Below are 18973 nucleotides of genomic sequence, written 5' to 3'. Positions count from 1 at the left end.
AAGACAGAGATAACAATTAGTTCCAGTGTTTCACCGCTACATGGTGCTAGTGTGTTGATGTCCATAGAATAACCAAGTTTTCACTTGTAAAAAAAACTAATTAAGAGGGACAATTTGTAAACTTTTGCAGTTTTATCTTTTTAATTGGACTCTCAAACATTTTCTCTTTATACCATTTGAACGTTTATGGCTGAAATAGTTAAATTTATTTCAGGTTAAAGTTGTCACGTGGATACCTAACCTATGTTTACTGTTTGAAAAAGAACGATAATTGTAATACTATTAGCGAAATAAAAATCCTTAATGAAAAATGACAACCGACGAAAAGGTAACCACAGCGGAAGAGATATTAAATGACAGATTGTCCGAGGTTTCAGACGCGAATAATACGAATGTTACTGTTAATACGAAGAAGAAAACAAAAGTCAAAAAAGAGAAGTCATTAGAGCAACAAATCCCCAAAGGTAAACCAAAGTCTGGTAGAGTGTGGAAGGAAGAGAAGAAAAGGTACATAGAAAGAAGAGACGTTTGTTTTTATTGAGGTTGACCCCAATAAATAATTGTTTTATTTTGCAAACAGATTTTCATCTATTGTGAAAACACGTGGCATACGGTTGTCCTTCGACAAGAAACAAAAATTGAGAGAGAATCTGAAGCACATTAAGGAGATGTCGAGAGCGATAAAAGCGGAGAAACAAGCGCAAAAGGAGGCAAAGAAGGAGAGACGAAGAGCCAATCTAAAACGTGCAGAAGAGAATCAAAGGAAGAGTGAAATTGTACAAGTTGTAAGTATTGTTCATTGAAATCTTACAAATGAGAGACTTACCTTTTTTGTGAGAAATATACTTGCGATCACTGAACATAATATTTATTTATAGATTACAAACACTGCAAAATTGAAGAAGATCAAGAGGAAACATTTGAGAATGATACAGAAAAGAGATACGCTCAATCTATAGAAAAGGTTGCGTTTATTTGATTTATTTAAAATGTATAAAATATTGTAACTTAATGAAAAAAGAAAAATTCTTAAAATACGTAATAATGAAATTTCAGTCTTACGACATGCATCACTTTTATCAATACGCACTTTATATAAAGTATATGTATATGTAGTTTTTCGATAGAATCACAATTATCAGTAGGCGTATAATTTTGATAAATATATACATATTGCTACGCTTTTTAATTTGAGATTTCTGACTGTTTTGCATCTCTCATTTTCTGTCTTGCCACAAAATGTTGAAGGTCTTTTTTCAAGGTGTACTTTTCTGGATTAACCCACTGTAAATGAATTATATTTAATAAGTTTCCATATTAACTCAATATCGCTCGAATATATTGCTAACGAATTTACCATTGTTTTAACCCATTTTGGCAAATTTTCCTTGTTTTCATCCTGCAAAAATCTAAGAACGAAAGAAATATCAAACATTGTTAGAAACTTAAACGTTTGTATTTCTATAATTGACTAAATTATCACGAACCTTTCGTCGATTAGCAACAGAGCCCCCCAATCATGGATATGTCTCAAACAACGACCCAATGCTTGGTTCAACGCCCTGAACGCCTGAGTGGAATACCAGTCCGATCCTCTTAACAAGCCATTCTTAACCTTCTTGTCGTTATAAGCCATTTTCATATCAACCATAGGATCGTTCCTTACTGGATAAGGTATACCAACCTGAAGAAACAATTGAAAATATTTTCATGATCTTTCATTTGTACTGAACTGATTTAAACAAGTAACTCACAGTGACTACACAACGAGCTTCATCGTCTTTAAAGTCAATTCCTTCTGCTACTTTTCCTCTGAAGACTGCCAGTAATAGCGCTCCAGTAACGTTTTTCACTTGTTTAGCAGATGTCTGCTCTATCACTTGACGATATTCGAACATAATTCCCGCAAGGTCACCTCCATTGCGAGGTTCTATGAACACGTGCTTTACATTGGAGATTTTACTCAAAGTGAAAGTGGTCTTCCATCTTTCTATATGTTTGTGCATCACGTTATAAGAGGAGAAGAAGCAGAGGATTCCGTGAGGCATTGATTCGCAAATATCTAACATCACTCTACCTACTTCATCCTGCAAAAGATCATGTATCAGACGTCTTAAAAAGAGAAACAATATTTTAAAACAACTACGATGAATCACCAATTTTTTTCTATAGGAAAGATGTTGTCTTGTGATATCTGAAAAATCATTTATCTGATTTATATTTAAAAAATAAATTGATGTCATACCTGGAAAGACCAGCTGTTCACAGATGAAAAAGTCCCCCTGAGGGGAACCACTTGAGGTCCGTGGGGTATACAGGTCGCGTAAACTTGCTCCTTAGGTATGACATGACTAGTCTTCAGCACGTGTGGGAACGACGTTCCCAATTCACTTTCAAATGTCGCGGTTGGACTCAGAGTACCAGACGCGAGTATTATAGAGCGCGCGTTTTGAGCGAGCGGTGTAAAGATAACGCCTGGATTCATGCACATTAGTTTCAAGGTTCGTGCATGCTGTTTACGATGTTTTGCCGGAAACCAGTCATTAGAAACCCGGTTGAATAACCTTCCAGTCGGCTGCAATTTCGAAAAAAGTTAAGCTCTTTGTCAATAAGTTTTGAAATTTTCGTAGAACAATCCCCTCGCAGAACTAATCTTATCTTAAGAAAATAAAATGATATTTGCGAAAATCAGACTTTCTACTTACAGTTTTTAAATCATTTACTATCGCTTCGGTCACACACGCCGTGTAATCGTACGCGTGGTTGGTGAAAATCATCCGAACGGCGAACATCAGATGATCAAGTACACTCTTGGTGGCAGGTGAAATGACGGGCTTTGTGAATTTATGAGACATTTTGCTCTGTTCTTTCGCTTTATTCATGTCTGCAATCGCTGTGTAGCAAGCTTGTATAAACGATATACATAGGGGTTTGCTTATATAGTAAATGTCGAACAATACTGTCAGTTCATGGCCGGTCCAGTACGGACTCGAACGAATCTCGTTGTTATAGTTCTGTGAATTTGATACGTTGAAAAGATTAGGGATCGAGAGTTAGATTATCGTAGAATTTAAATTGAAAATATATTAAATTAACTAAAGATAATTGCAAAGTTTCGGTATTTCGATATTTAGACAATTAAGGAAAAATGATTTATGACAATCAATCGACTTACGCTCTTATTGAGGTCCACGCTGCCCAGCAACTGTAACACCCTGGAAACGAACATGGACAGAACATGGTAAGCCCCGGGATTTACATCGCTTACTCTTGCTTTTCCGAGACTTTCGCATTCTTTTAGGACAACTTGAAGATGATCCTCGCGGAAACTAACGCTTGCAACCTCTCTACAAATATCCTCTATGTTGTGAGCTTCGTCCAGAATAATTACTTGGTCCTTCAGATCCAGTTGCATCTGAATCAATCGCCGAATGATCGATTAAATTTCAATGGAACATTTTATCATCGGACAAGCGCTTTGGCATTTATTAAACGTTAAAGACTTACACTTTCGCGGATATCAGGGTCGATGATATAGTTGTAAGGGCAGAAAATAATGTCTGCTTGGCTCGCGAGACTTCTGGCAGCGAAATACGGACATGATTCTTCGTTCTTTCCAATGGTTACCAAGTCCTCGATGTCCCATATCGAAGACAAACCTCGATTCTCCACGGCTTGAAACGTGGAAATCTTCTTCTTGTTGGACTCGTTGTAAAATGGACACCCTTTGTGCTACGAAAATATTCTTTATTTGCAAGACTCAGGCTTCAAGCTTGAGTAGAATACGTAGAAGTTGAAAGTTTGTCGATGGAAATTTAGGAAAAGTTGGAATATCTTTCTTCTTAGAAAGTAGATTTCTTTGAAAATTGCAAGCTTAATTGACTTTTTAGAAAATTAGCGTAGCCAGAACGTTGGCGATAGTTTCCAAAAAAATTCCGCGGACTGATTTAATAAATCAATTGATCTTGGAATTGATGTGAAAATGCAGACCTTTATAGGATCCAACAACTCGTTGCAAAGCTCGGTTTTATTCTTCGTGGACTGTTGGATACATGTCTGCTCTCTGCTGCTCAAAATGGCCATTCTGTAAAAAGCAACCAGATTGTACACTTGTTTTCAAGAGAAAGAGAGAGAGAGAGAGAGAGAGAGAAATATTCTCATAATCTACGCAAGCTTCTTACTTCTTGTGTCTGTACGAAGTCTTCCTCAATTCCCTCACAACCTGCTCGATTTGCTTGTGCGTTCGCGTACCGTAATATATCTTCGAGACTTTCAACTTCTTTCTGAAAGAACGACAAATGACACCGATTGACATCAGCGAAATAAAGTTCGAGGCAGGGTTAGAATAATTCTCACAGTTTCTTCTCGTCGAAAATGTTCTCGCTGTTGTCATCATTGTGCGATGTGTGATCATCATCTACGCATTTTTTATTTGAATCTTCTCCATTGTTCTCGCCCGATGTCGTTGGCTCGTCGTCAACTGAAATCAATTCTCCTTGACAAAAATGTTTGAACGATCTCCTTTCCATCATCTTTCGGTCGAAGAAATTATACTTCGGACACTCTGACGAGAGGAAAGGGAAGAATGTCGATAACTCTTTCTTTCGATAAGTATCTTTCTTCTGTTGCCACCTCTTTTAGAATTCGCCCGTTGTTGACCGAACAACTCGTTTATTATTAACTTAAATCTTCAGTATTGCGTGTAATTGTGATATCGAACGTAGTTGTAAAGTCTTATCTTATTTATAAAAATTTTCGGTAGAACTAGTGTCTATTTTGAATTTTATTTATTAATTAATTTTATTAGTATTAAATTTGCACATACTATTATATATATTACTGTACTGTAACATATATAATAGTATTGGTATTAATTTCCATGTACTAATCTTCTCGCAACTTTCTCTCCTCTTATATAGGAGAGAAGAAGAAAAGAAATCAGTATTTTATCAGTATTAAATTTGCACATACTATTATACATGTTACTATACTGTTGTATATAGTTGGTATTAGTTTCCATGTACTAATCTTCTCACAACTTTCTCTCCTCTTATATAGGAGAGAAGAAGAAAAGAAATTAGTATTTTATCAGTATTAAATTTATACATACTATTATATATGTTACTGTATTATTGTATATAGTTGGTATTAATTTCCATGTACTAATTTTCTCGCAACTTTCTCTCCTCTTATATAGGAGAGAAGAAGAAAAGGAATCAGTATTTTATCAGTATTAAATTTGCACATACTATTATACATGTTACTGTACTGTTGTATATAGTATTGGTATTAATTTCCATGTACTAATCTTCTCGCAACTTTCTCTCCTCTTATATAGGAGAGAAGAAGAAAAGGAATCAGTATTTTATCAGTATTAAATTTGCACATACTATTATACATGTTACTGTACTGTTGTATATAGTATTGGTATTAGTTTCCATATACTCTTATATAGGAGAGAAGAAGAAAAGGAATCTGATAAAAAAAACTACTATGAAAATCTATATCCTCCTTCAGGGGAGTACAACAAAGTGCTACAAAGCACAATGAAGAGAATCTCACGGTATTCGCAAAAAATTCCTAATCTCGTACGCCGGAGGAGCTCTTACCGAATCTATCTCGATCTTTTTCAACCCGTTCGAAACGAACAACGCTCGAAATCCCGTCATTATTTGTACACGATGAAGAGACCGGACGAGAAATATAAGCAAAAATCCGCCGATTCATTTCACAGATCGCAAAGAACAAAAAAAAAAAGAGCAGTGGAAAAAGAAAAAAAAAAAGAAAGAGAAAGAGGAAGAACGAAGGGAGAGGAGAGGAGGAGGCAGGAAGAAAAAAAAAAAAAGAAACGAGGGCAAAGGGGCGAAACGTCGGAAAAGGGACAGGGGTATTCTTTCATCGAATTCGCATGATCCCCGGGCGCATCCTCGACGCGAGCGATTTCTAAGGGTGGGTTGCGCTCGACTAACTGAAAAGGATTACGCTTATTTAGGAAAGTTCTTCGTCGCTGAAAAGGCACAGACGGAGAAAGAGGAGACCATATCTCTTCTCTTTCGTTTCCACTCGTTCCACTCCTCGCTCTATTAATGCCTGTGAAAAAACGGGGACGAGGAGACGAGACGAGCGAGAGGAATGTCAAAACAGCGGGATCGGGATCGGGTGGCAGGTGAAAGGGCAGAGAGAGGTCCATTGAGCGGGATCAATAGGGGTGGTTTTATCCACCCTCTGGCCGGATGTCGACAAAAGGGGCCAAGCTTACTTGAAGGAAACGCACACAGACGGGCCGAAGAAGGCCCAGAGAAGGGGGAGGGGGGGGGGTGATTTTAATCCTTTCGGTGCCTCCGCGATTTACCCGGAGTCAGAAAAATAGAAAACGCTCGTAAATGACGATGAAAAGCCAGCAGCCAGCGGAGGACGGATGTTTATGTTCTTGTAAGCGGATTTTGACGAACGCGCGCCAAGGGCCAAGAGCCGCAGATCCATCTTCCTCGCCGGGGATCGACCAGTGTCGTCTCCGAAGCGAAATCCATTTCGTGCCGTGGAGCAAGGGAATAAGTTTGACGGAATGATAGTCGACGTGGTAGTTTGACGTTGATGAACGAAGCGAGGTGAAGAACCACTTCGCGATTGAGATATTTCGGCCACCATGATGGATGATATTTGGCATTGATGAAGACTCAAAGATTTGACGTGCAGCAAGTAAGTGGAGTGGCATGGTAGAAATTCTTTATTATATAACAGGTATTTGCTCATTCTTTTCATTACCTAAAAAGAAAAAAATCTCTCTGAGAATGTAGCAATTTCTTTGAAAAAAAAGAAAAAAATAATAATAATTAAATTAACAGAGTTTTAAAATAACTATTTATACCACGGTGTACGTGTCATACATATTGCAATAATGCATGACGTACGTATCACCTAGACGTACATCAATCCACAAACACTTTACTAATTGATTTACCTGTGCTTTCATTCGTTAAATATTATTCCTATCTCATCGATTACAATATTTAATTTAGATAGGAGTATATACATACATATATACAGATAGTACGTAAAAGTTAGTCGAGCATACATTTTGAAAGATCGAGCACGTGGATCAAACGGTGTAATAAATAATAACTGCCGGTTCCTCCGTTTTTTTTTTTTTTTTTTCACTCGTAAATCCATCGCCACCGCTCGGCGGAGAATACGAACGACCATTTTCGAACGAGTATCGAGGTGGAAGCGACGTCTCGTCGACGTCTCCATCGATCCCTTTCGGCTGGCACGAACGCAACAACCCGCAAGTGTCCGGACGTCGAGGGCGTAATTCGATGGCGACGTTAAAGGGGGCGTCTCTCAGGGGTGCGATAACTTTCGGCGTCGACTGTATCGCTGGATGATACCCCCTCGGGGGTTTTCTCCCCTCGGGTGTTGGGGTGTGTTTCGTTGCCAGGCAACGACACCCTCAAAGTCCCCGCTCTGATTGGCCCCGTCCCGCTTCTTCCTGTCTTAGCCTCTCTCTTCTCACCCCCTTCGACAATCAGCCAGCCGCGACCGTGCCTCCTATCGACGATCAAAACCACCCTTCTCCACCCGACGCGCGTCCGTCCCCCTTTGCACACCCCCCCTCCCCCTTCTCCTCCTCCTCCTCCTCCCTCCCGTCGGTCCACCAGAGCCGCCGAGCTGCTCCTCGAGCAGCCACGAAAATGGAAAGTCGGACACCTTTTGCCGCGCTCGATCGAGCCGAATTTGATTTACCCGCGTCCACGATCGACAATTTCATACTATTCGGAACGATTCGATTAATTCGTCGTCGGCTCGAGCCGTGATTTCTTTAATTTCGTTCGTTCCCCGGATGTTTCGATTGAATATGACTTCGTTGGAACAGTTCGAACTGTTTGGCAGACTTTGAGAAACGTTTAATCAACTTTACAGCGTTGCTCGGTCGAGTGATCGCTTTAGGAACGTTTGATCAATCTGGCTGCGATCCTTTTTTTTTTTTTTTTTTTGTAATTTCTATTTTTCGGCGAAACGATACCTCTCGGACCATACAGGAATGTAATTTTTTTACTCAGACTTGCAGTGTAAATCTGTGTCAGTTGATTAAGGATAAGATTTTGTTAATTCTGTTAAGTAGAATTCGCGAGATTCGCGGCATAATTTGCCTTCGCGAATCATTTACTGTATCAGATAATGCAATATTGAAATATACGTATCTAAAACGTTTTAAAATTACGTGCTGAAGATATTCTTGAACTCGTGAAATAGAGATAAAAAATAAAATTTGGTTCGATTCTTTTTTTCTGTTCGATGCGAGTACGCACCCTCGTGAATTTAAGTACAATATATTTGAGATGTTCAAGGCATCGTGATTGCCTGTAGGATTCCGTGTCAAGGGAGAATAATCTCAACTTGCTCCGAGGACCTACTTTAAGAACCATCCCCGAGACGTTTCATTTTTCGTTTGTTTTAAAGTATCGTCTCAAAGTTTCTGCTACATCCTTCTGTAAAGTAGAACTCGAACGTTGACCTATCCCGACAGACGATCCATCTAGCCATAAGTAGCAACGATTTAACGATACCGTGTTATCAAACAACGTATAAAAATCATTTTAAAAAAATCACGATTATAAATGTATAAAACGTACAAAAACGTATAATATAAAAATCATTTAAAAAAATCACGAGAAAAATATTGAAATTCATATTGGTGCAAACATTCTTAGTCTAGTCGTGCTAGCATAAAATAAAGAAGGCAATACAAATGCTAAACTAAGGCAACTGTGAACTCAGAATAATAATATATCAGACAAGAATAATAATATAAATTAGTTTGAAATTAACGCTTATTAACGGCTTATTGATAAATAAATCACACGCAGAGAACAAATTTGACCATAGTTAGGTAATTTTTGCAACGTGGCGAGGAAATAAAATAAAATAAAATAAAATCGAAAATCCTGCACTCGAGCATTAGAGCAATTTAATACGCGTTTTTACGTAAGATAAAAATATTCCGGAAACAGAAGAGGCGAGAAAAGGGCCACGTTCGAAGATCATCGCGCGCAGAAATGTCAACGAAACGGCCGGGAAGCCGGGCAATTAATTTGATCCTACGCGTCCACGCGAGTTAATTCGTATCAGCGTGGAGCGATATTTCGAAATTTATTATATGTCGCGTAAACCGAGCATCCTCCGGCGAGCAATTATACCAATTAATGATCACGGTCTACGGTGACGGTCGTTTTCATTCACCACATTAAAGTATCGTTGCTCTTTCATTCAGGCGACCTCCTTCTCTTCCTCCTCCTCCTGCTTCTGAATCGGAATCGCCATTATCGGGCAAAACATTGACCGTAAAAACAGCACGACTCGGTTGAAAATGAAAATCGTATGCAAAAATATACGCTTGCATTTTTCATTGATCCGCCGGGCATAAATTGACGTTAAATCACGGGGAAACGACCTTTGTTAGACCGCGAATCGAGGTCAAGATTCGTTTTCTTTCTTTTCTTTTTTTTTCGATAATATCCAGCGCGATCGAGAAACCTAACCTAAATGAATCGTTCACTGTGCGTTCTTATCTCAATGAGTAATTCTGACCGAGCAAACGTAAAGAAGGTAGAAAAAAAAAAGAAAGAAAGAAAGAAAGAAAAGTAAAGGAGAAGAAAATTCAAGGGAACAATACGGCGTCGTGTCTCCCGTGGTGTATTTCGTTTCCATTCATCGTGGCGAGTATGAATGAACTCGTTTCACGTCGATCACTCGCTCCGTATCTCCCACGTACATATATCCGCCCACGTATGTATATCGCGAATAAATAAACAGTTGATTCCGCGAGCATAAAGCGGTCGATTCTTCGATTCCTGTTTGTGAAACGCGGTGCCTTCGTACGATCAGTTGGCGTGGGATAATTAATATCGGTTTTATCGTGAGTGTAGCGCGATTATTTCGAGGAAACATATATATATATATATATATATATATATATATATAATGTACAGTATAATCGGAAGAGAATCGTAATTTTTTAAACTTGTACTTTAATGTTATTTTCACCACAGTGTTGTATTATTTAATATTTCCACTTCGAAGAGAAGCTTGAATTTTATTCTTCATTCAGAAAGAGAGTAGGAGAAAATATTTTCGCTTCGAAGAGGGTTGATTTTTAATCTCAGTCTCTCTTCATTTCATTTCTTTCATTTTCGCTACGTTAAAAAAAAAAAAAGAAAAAAAGAATCATTTGACTGTCAGTACGTTGAAAATGCAAAAATTTATACACTACGAGCATTTGCAATACCTCAAGAGTATTTCAATTTTTATTTCGAAACGTGTAAACATTTTCTGCAAGGGAAAGAAATCTCTCGAAATATTCACACCATTTTCGACACCCGAGGAAGAATCGAACGTTACGATCGGCTCTGCCTGCCGAAAAAGAGACAGGAGAAATGCAAATCTGAACCAAAGCAAATTAAAATTATAATTCGCGGGTCGATCGAGTGATATTCCTTTTGTCCGCAGCTGTCCGGAGAATTAGGGATTATTAGCGGGGGATTTCGGTCTCTATCGATACGGCTTTTGTCTCGGGGAGGGCCGGTCATAAAGTTTCGCGAAGCACCGCAATCCAACCAATTAGCAACGATTTGCTAAATCAAGCCGCAGCCACGAATTAATTGGTCCTCGACTTTCTTCCCGCCACCCCCAACCCTTGTAGCTACCATTCCGCCCTCTCTCGTTTTCTTCCTCCGTCTGTCGTCGACAACAAATACTCTAAGTCCTCTCGATGAGAAAGCCCAACCACCACTGCCTCTCTTCAAGTTCACCTCGTATTTTTCTTTCTTTCTTTCTTTCTTTCTTTCTTTCTTTCCCTCCCTCCCCATCCCCCATCTGACTGGCGGAATATCGCGCCAAGAATACCGGAAGAAGCCGCGATCCGGGATCCCAATTATCGGTCCTGTCGATTTTTTTCTTTCTTTTTTCAGGCAAGATTCCCGTTTATTCTCTCTTTGTTTTTCTTTTTTTTTTTTTTTCAGAGCCAGAGATAGATATTTTGAGACGGAGGAGATTCTTGATACTCGAGTGAAAAATAAAAACTGAGGGGTATTACGTAGCTTTGAAGGAAACATAGGAGATCGTTAACACTAGAACTGGCTTGTAACTAAAAGCATAGAATCTCCATTAGAGACATCAAAAATTCGAAAGAGGTAGAAAAAAATTATATAATAGAATAGAATAGCGTAATACAATGCTTCGATTTATACACTTTGCGGGAAATCACTTAAATCTCTGAAAATATATTGTTTTCTGTGTCTGAAAAATTTCTAATGAAAAATTGTTTACAGGGTCAATTACACAAATTATATCATACGTGGAATTGGGAAATGAATATACTTGGCCTGCGCCGCTAGTACGATGATAAAGTTAGCGGAATGATACAATGATACCATTGGGAAAGATTCAAAAAATAAAACTACAGCGTAACTTCTACGTCGCACGATGTTACAAGTGAATTCCACTTGCAAAGGTATATAGAAATTCCAAAGTAAAAGAGTTTCTAAAACATACTCGAGAAATTACATTAAATTTAAAACTGCGAGGAACCGTAACCCCTTCCCGAGAAAGAAAATTTTGACGATCTAGACGACGTATGGTCTATCAAATATAGAGTAAAATTAGTGATCCAGATAACGAACGGAAGAAGAAGAAAACGAGCAACGCTGCGATAAAATTTTATCTTCAACTGTCCCTTCTGACAGCCTTCGATCTTCTTTTCTTTTTTTTTTTTTTTTTCTTTTTATATGGAGGTTTAGAATCGCATCGACTACGACGTGCTGGAATTATCTCTTTATAACTCGGTCTAGTAGTTGATAACGTTTTTTTTGTTGTTTCTGGCAGGTTAGAGCGGTGTTTCGGTTTAATCCGTATTTACCTCTTATGTTTCGGTATTTTCTGCATTCGTGTAGCAGGCGTTGGGTGGTGATTTGTTGGTTGCAGGCGGTTCTGTTTTGCTTAGGAGGTATTCGTGTGTGATCCTGGAGTGTTCGATTCGAAGTCTAGTCGTAGCTTCCTTTTTTTTCTTTTTTCAAAATGCAGTACCGCGTCTTGGATCCTTCCTGTCTCGTTTCCCGCCAACGGGAGGCGACGAATGAAAACAAAGAGAGAGGAAACGAGAAAAAGGGAAGGATCGATCGCCCGGCCATTGTGCCGGCGGGGGATGGATTAGAAATTCTGCGATCCCGTGGCCGTCGACAAAGGGATTACGGGAATTTAAACGATTCGCCGTAGTTTACGGTGCATCGTGTCCATATGTCGCGCACATCGGCATTGTGTCGCCGGATCGTTTCGCAATTCGCTCGCGCAGCGGGCGCATCGCGAAAACGCGGCAATTTCAATGCGAACGTTTCTGCGATGCTGCGCCCGAATGGGAGGAGGGGGAGGCAGGCAGCTCGCTGATTAATTCGCGAGATTTTTTTCTTTCTCCCTCTTTCTCTTTTCTTCTTCCTTCTTTTAATTATTCGCTCGTGCGACGAATATCGTTAGAATTCACGGTGAAACGAAAGCGAAACGAAACGCTGGCAACTGGTTCGCGGACCATAACGAGTGACCGAGCCGTTACACAACAATTCGTCGCTTTCTTCTTCTTTATCACTGGATAGAAACTATCAAGACGTAATCAACTTACCATTTGTTTTGCCTGGGTTATATTTAAGTATACTTGAGACTGAGAAAATGTTGCAATTTGGGACAAAAAATTCTCGACGCGTTATTCCAGCGCAAGAGGTTAACACTGGAACTATCACCAATTTATAATTTCTTAGAATAATTTTGCGGATTTACAATGTTACATTTTTTAAAAACTCGACTGGTTACAAAACAGTAAAATGTATGAATAAAAGTTCGTGTTCATTATCGTATTATAAATCTTTTCCTATTCCTTGCATTCTAATTTCTTTGACACAATTTTTATACTTTAGTCCTCGGTAGTTGTAGTGTTAAGAACTCTTAGCTTTGACAAGAATTACGTCGTACGAACTGACGACTGCGTCTCTAAATGTTCACTATAAACGGCGTGAAACATTCGAGCCTTCAAGAATATCTTACAATAATTATCCCTAAGAATGTCTTAGAAAAATATCTTGAAGAATATCACTATACGAGTATCGAGGAGAATTTTAGCAGACTGGAATTCGTAAATTGCTTTAATGCATTGCTAAGATGCATTGAGAAGTATAAGTACACTTTTATTAATGAAAAATACTTTTCTTTACCTAACGATATATATATATAACTTACTTATCGATGTATATTTAATCTCTATAACGATACTATTTGAAAAAGGGGGAAAAATCGAACGAAACATTTTGTTTCACTTGCACGTGGGTCAAGGAAAGAGTTAAAATCGCACAACAGTGTAGCATAAATAATGATTGAATATGTGCCACGAGCTATTTCCTTTGGACAAACAAACAAACAAAAGGAAACGTGGAATCATTACATTCCTGGACAAATAGGGACGACGCGATTCCAATCCTCGGCAACAGTTCACAACCGATAGAAAGGAGATGCCGAGCGAATTGGAGGCGGCCAAACAAATGGGGTTGCGAACGATCGAGAGGCCCTCTTCGTTCGTCGAAGAAAGCAGGCAAAGAGTGGAGGAGAATGCGGAAAGAGCATCCTTCGTGTCGTACGAGGAACGTTATTAGCGCGAGCCTTCGCTTCTACAACCACCCAGTGACCTCATCCCCCTCTGTCGGCCTTTGTAACAGTTCAGAGGATGGCGAAAGAGGAGAAATTGAGAAAAACGGGGGGAGGAGGGGGGGATATATTATGCCGTAACCCTGCGAAACGTACGTTCGAACATTATGGACTTTTTTTTTTAATCATCTAAATTGGCACTGAGAAACAGTCTATTCATACTTTGATAAACGTAGCTGAAGAAATAGAAATTTCATCCATCGAGTATTTCACATATGTATTACAATATCTGTTCACTTTAGAATCCAACGGAGAAATAAAAAATTCTATGTACAATAATATTCTCAAAGTTTCGGAAAATTGTTGAAGTGCAGAGAAATTAAAAGAAAAAAAGAAAGAAAAAGAAAAAGTGTAAGTAATGATTGAAACGAGGTACATTCGCTTTGTGAAAAGATGAAATTCTACGCCCGATGTGTATAAAGATTTTTATAAAGCAATAAATATAGGGAGAACGAAAGAAACGAAGAAAAAAAGAAAAAGAGACACAGAAGTGTCAGTGTGTGACAAGAAGAAAGTAAAATCGCGAGTGGAAAGATGGGAAACGACGGGGCTGGATGGAGGAACGTAGAGCCCCGAAAGTTTCTAATCGAGAATGCTTAAGGGCAAAGCAAATACGCGAGGGGAGAAAAATGCCTGCCTTAGCCGGATCGAGATACGGTTACTGGCGGAAAGTGAAGAAATAGGTCGAGCAAATACATAAATAAAAGGAAAAGTAGCGAGATGAGCGTTGGAATTAAAGCGGGTTGGGATCGGCGGGAGGAGGCGAAGAAATACTTTCAACGTTGCAGAGATACTTCTCCTTCCTTCCGGCGATATTATTTTCCCCTTGAAGCGAGTGGAAATGAGTCACGAAGAGCGAGATCGCGACGTTGCGTCGAACGAGACGAGAAAGGAAAATTTAGAAAACCATCTGCCAATAGGGTAGAAAACTGGAGAAAAATTCAGAAAAATCGAGTCGATCGATCAAGCAAAGAATTCGAGGAATTTGTGGGACGATTCTGCGTCAATCGCTCCCGTTTGGAGTAAAAAATAAAACTGAAAACCACGCAATTAAGAAAAAAAAAAAAAAAAAAAAAATAAAATAATTCGAAGAATTTCAACTGAAAGGGAGAATGAAATTAAAATTCAAAAATCTATCCTATTGGCACATGGATCAGCAGATTACCCGGAGTAATCGAGAAACAAGAGAAGAATTACCTGGTACCGAGTGAACCGTTAGAAAGAGAAGATAGCTAGCAGAAAACGAAGGGCTGAGAGAAAACGGATAAGACGGAAGGGACGAGAGCAGACAACAAGGTTAACAGCGGATGGCGCAAGTATTCGAAGAATCGGCGGATGATCTAGCTCTGCGCTACTCTGGCAAACTCCTATCGTTGGTACTAATGCCATATATCCCCCTCCTCCTCCTCCTTCTATCCCCCGTCCCACCCCCTGGAGAAAGAGAAAAATCGTAGCGGAGAAAACGGTTCGAGGAAGAGGCAAAGAGACAGCGAGACACGAAGAGGGAAGTGTGTACCGAGGGACAGGAACCGGTGTTTGGTCGACGGGGGTTGGGCGAGGAGGGTTCGGTCGCCATGGCGACAAGCAACCCCCGGGACCCACGGAGCTCGTCGCCGGGGTTGGTCGAAAAGGGTGGCCCAGGGCGTCTGTCGGGCAGGTTAGGCCGGGCGTATAGCCCGAATGTCACTCGACACAAGGGGGACACAAGGATGTCCTGGACGCGAGCGAGACGAAACACCACATTGGTTCGGGAGCTGCGTGAGCGAGCGAGCGAGCGAGAGAGAGAGAGAGAGAGACAGGGAGAGAGAGAGAGAGAGAGAGGGCAGGGTGCGAAGGGTAGAGGAGAAACGACTACGTGGAGGTTGTGCGGGGTGGAGGAGAGGGGAGGGGAGATCGGAGCTCGGTACAGAGAGAGACTCCGAGCGGAGGAGAGAGTGCAGGCAGGCCAAGATGGCCGACGACGCGACACCCACCATGTCAATAACACCCTTCTTCGACGCAAAACCGAGCCAACCTCCCTCGTTTCGCCCCGAGAGAGTCACCCTCTCGTCGCCCACCCACGCCTCTCTCTCTCTCTCTCTCTTTTACCCATCCCTAGTTTCTAGCAGCTGCTTTTCCTTCCACGACCTTTCGTCAGCCAGCCAGCCAGCCAGCCAGCCAGCCAGCCAGCAAGCAGGCGCCTCGCTCTCCTCTCTGCCTGGACTATATTCACGGGAGGACGATGATGCGCTCTCTCGCCGCGATTTTCCCCGGCTTCTTGCCTCCGCTCGCGGTAATTAACGCGACGATCCCCTGCCACCAGAAAGGGAAACGGCTACGAAGGGTGGTAACAGAGAGAGAGAGAGAGAGAGAGAGAGAGAGAGAGAGAATTGAATTCTCTCAGAGAGAGAGAAGGGAATTCACCGACACAGGAAGGGAAAGCTCGTAGAGGCCATTGCTAGCGAGGGCGTAATTCCGTTAAGTGTCTTCGTAAACTTCGTTAGCTGCATTTCCCGACATTACCCACCCCAGTGCGCGTTTCTACGCACCCTGCGCGCTCGCTACCCGCGCCCTGCTACGTGTTCCAAGCAGCGTTCGATGCGTCTCCGGCAAAGCGAGCGAGCGAGCAGTGAAAGTGCGAATAACTCTTCTTTTTTTTTGGGGGAGGTTTCTATTTCGTTTTTCTCCCTTTTTTTTCTTTTCCTTTTTTTTCTTTTTTTTTTTTTCTTTGCTGAATGTTAACTAGACACGAACGTTTACCGTTCGGAGAAACTTGCCGAAAAGGAGATTTCTGACGAAACGTACGAACTTCTCAGAAGTCGTCACCCACGCGAATATGAAACGCAGACAGAAACTATTGTGAAGGGAATGCGTTTAAAAGTTCAAATTACCAGGAAAAAGAAAAATGGTACATTTCCAAAGGTCCAAAGTGGTTTATCGAACTGCCAAAGAAAGACAGTTGAAAGGAAAAACTAGAAATATCGGCAGAGGGGGGGAGTGGATTGATTTTTATTGACCGGATCAATTAAACGACATGTTTTAATGACATCGTACGGCCCGGCGGTGTAGCCAATGGCGATTGTTTTTGACAACTTCGGGGCCACGAGGCATTAAACACGGTATCAAACGATCGCATTAACGATCCCGTTTGTGCCCGGCTTGAGCCCCCTTAGGACGTTCGATTTGCAATTCGTGTCATAATTAACGATCACCATTATCATACGTAGTCGTTGGAAATGAAACTACAATCGGATTCGCAACATTAATATGCGTTACATATCGGCGGAATTAATAACCGCGCACGATATTCATTACATCTCTGCCGTGCCGTGCATCAACATCACTTAACATTCTAATTTAACAATAAAACCATTTGATCCCCGCGTGTCCCGCGTTCCCGTGCAATTTTCGAATTGCCGATCGCGAAGCGCGTCTGTTACCACCCCGCTGGAAATGAACCTGCCGCGGACCTAAACAATTTCGATTACGCGAGCACGCGGTTTATTTCCCATTAAAATCGCTGTTTACGTTTAAACAGCGTCGCCCCCTGGTCGCGATACACGCGAAATTATCGTTTTTTATCGTTTCGCCGCGTATGAAATTACAGGCAATTATTCGGGAATAATTTTCCATTCACGGAGGAACATTTCAGGATATGTCAGACCGACTGTTCAAACTCTTGCGAGCCATCGCGTTCGTGAAGGATTCACGTGCGTCCAGTATGATTTTTATTAATTTGTACAACAGTAAGTAACAGTATGATTTTTTTCGTAATTTCATCGATTAACTTTTCTCGTCGAATCACGAGTAAAGCTCAACGAATCAAAAAATTTCGATTCTCGTCGAATTCCAAACTTTTTGATAATAAGAACTTGGATGTGGAAACAACTCGATAATTAGTTATTTTTCTATCTTATTTTCATCGTAACTGAGAGTCGATCGTTTTTCTTCAATTCCTGCCGAAGGAACGAAAAAAGAAAGGGGATGAAAGAAATATTCTTCGTTTGAGAAAAAAAAAAGAAAACTATTTTCACGGCAGAGCCAACACACAGTCTGCGCGAGAAACTCGCATTGAAGCAAAAGTTCCTGTTTTCTCGCTGCCGAGATAATCAATGCCGGGCAAAGGGCTTTCCCTTTTGAAAAACCGGCCGCGCGAGAGAAAAGCAGATGTTGCAAAATCGCTACGGGTCTATTAAATATAATAACCGGCGAGGGTTTTCATGCTCGAACGAGCTGGAATATGGTTGCGTAATATTCGCTCCTCCGGTATCGGGCCCGGCACAATGGAGGCAACAGAGGCTACAGAAGAAAGAGAACACTTCCCGTCACGAACTGTTACGAAATATTTTCGGCTAGATGAACATAGATCGACTTACGCGAGGAATCCTCGTGGATGAATCGGCCCACGGACATTTCCAGTTTCTCTCTCTCCCTCTGCACGTCGGCTGAAACATAAAAAAAAAAGAAAAAACAACGATCATGTCGAACATATCAAACGTTTGAAACACATTTCTTATATCGCGTGTTACTAACGAGATAAAATAAATAACTATCTAATTATAATCTTACCACGGATAAATAGAAAAATGGAAACTCGTATTTTCCGAACGAATTATACAGCAACAACGAACCTACAACGTCTGGATAAACGTGGTTGCTAACGTTGGAACGCAAAACAAAAGGGGTGCTTATATCGTTAACGAAACGTTCAGTTCGAGGACCGAGATCCCCAAGTGCTGGCCGCTCTGTCGCGAGTCAGGCAGCGGCGACATGTGCCCCCGAGAAAGAAAGATAGATCGGAACCGCAGATTACGATCGTTCGAAGGTGATTTCACTCGAGACGCTAACACGCGTTTCCCGGTAGCATCCATCACGTGGCACGCATCGACTATATACACAGACAGACCGAATCCAGGGTCCAAGAGCTGGCAAAGGGTAGCAGAGTGGAACGAAAGAGCGAATACTAGCTACTACTATAGAGAGAAACCGAAGAAGAAGAAGAAGAAGAAGAAGAAGACGAAGAAGAAGAAGAAGAAGAAGAAGGGAGTTGGAGTTGTTGAATCGAGTAGTAGGAGGCAAAAGAAAATATCCCAGGGCAGGGCACACACGGGGCACAGCCTCTGAAAAGATCTCCGCTAATGGGCATTATATTTTTCGTTATAGGAGAGCCGACGGGATTATGGGCCTGTCAGAGGTCTAATAACTGGTCCCTGGTGGGCCACCTAGCATCTGATACGGGGAAACGGGGGCCCTT

At 40.9% G+C, this 18973-nt stretch overlaps 2 protein-coding genes across 2 annotated transcripts; one reads left to right on the top strand and one right to left on the bottom strand.

Moving 5' to 3' along the window:
• The first annotated feature begins 32 nt into the window (after positions 1-32).
• Positions 33-1012, top strand: LOC122528287 (coiled-coil domain-containing protein 86). Its single transcript, XM_043653258.1, has 3 exons — positions 33-507; positions 581-785; positions 879-1012. Exons 1-3 carry the CDS (start codon positions 311-313, stop codon positions 957-959), a joined length of 483 nt encoding a protein of 160 aa, XP_043509193.1. The 5' UTR covers positions 33-310; the 3' UTR covers positions 960-1012.
• An 18-nt stretch (positions 1013-1030) lies between these two features.
• LOC122528286 (Fanconi anemia group J protein-like) lies at positions 1031-18201 on the bottom strand. The gene is made up of 12 exons (XM_043653257.1): positions 18096-18201; positions 4357-4480; positions 4182-4283; positions 3991-4084; positions 3508-3732; positions 3176-3415; positions 2706-3014; positions 2246-2575; positions 1755-2087; positions 1488-1684; positions 1358-1409; positions 1031-1284 (listed from the first exon to the last, which is right to left on the bottom strand). The coding sequence occupies exons 1-12, from the start codon at positions 18130-18132 to the stop codon at positions 1186-1188; spliced, it is 2142 nt and encodes a 713-aa protein (XP_043509192.1). The 5' UTR covers positions 18133-18201; the 3' UTR covers positions 1031-1185.
• Between the last annotated feature and the right edge of the window lie 772 nt (positions 18202-18973).

Source organism: Frieseomelitta varia, unplaced genomic scaffold, assembly GCF_011392965.1.
Source record: "Frieseomelitta varia isolate USP_RPSP 00005682 unplaced genomic scaffold, Fvar_1.2 scaffold_248, whole genome shotgun sequence".
Classification (NCBI taxonomy): Eukaryota; Metazoa; Arthropoda; class Insecta; order Hymenoptera; family Apidae; genus Frieseomelitta; species Frieseomelitta varia.
Note: the sequence above shows the minus strand (reverse complement) of the source record. Positions and strands in the feature narration are given on the sequence as shown.

Bases quoted from the DNA above. Each gene is read 5' to 3' on its own strand.
- LOC122528287 (XM_043653258.1), top strand. From the start codon at position 311: ATGACAACCGACGAAAAGGTAACCACAGCGGAAGAGATATTAAATGAC. The intron at 508-580 runs GTACATAGAAAG...TTTTGCAAACAG, and splicing joins TGGAAGGAAGAGAAGAAAAG to ATTTTCATCTATTGTGAAAA. The intron at 786-878 runs GTAAGTATTGTT...ATTTATTTATAG, and splicing joins AGAGTGAAATTGTACAAGTT to ATTACAAACACTGCAAAATT.
- LOC122528286 (XM_043653257.1), bottom strand. From the start codon at position 18,132: ATGTCCGTGGGCCGATTCATCCACGAGGATTCCTCGC. The intron at 4,481-18,095 runs GTAAGTCGATCT...AATTGATTTCAG, and splicing joins CATCCACGAGGATTCCTCGC to TTGACGACGAGCCAACGACA. The intron at 1,285-1,357 runs GTAAATTCGTTA...ATTCATTTACAG, and splicing joins CAAAATGGGTTAAAACAATG to TGGGTTAATCCAGAAAAGTA.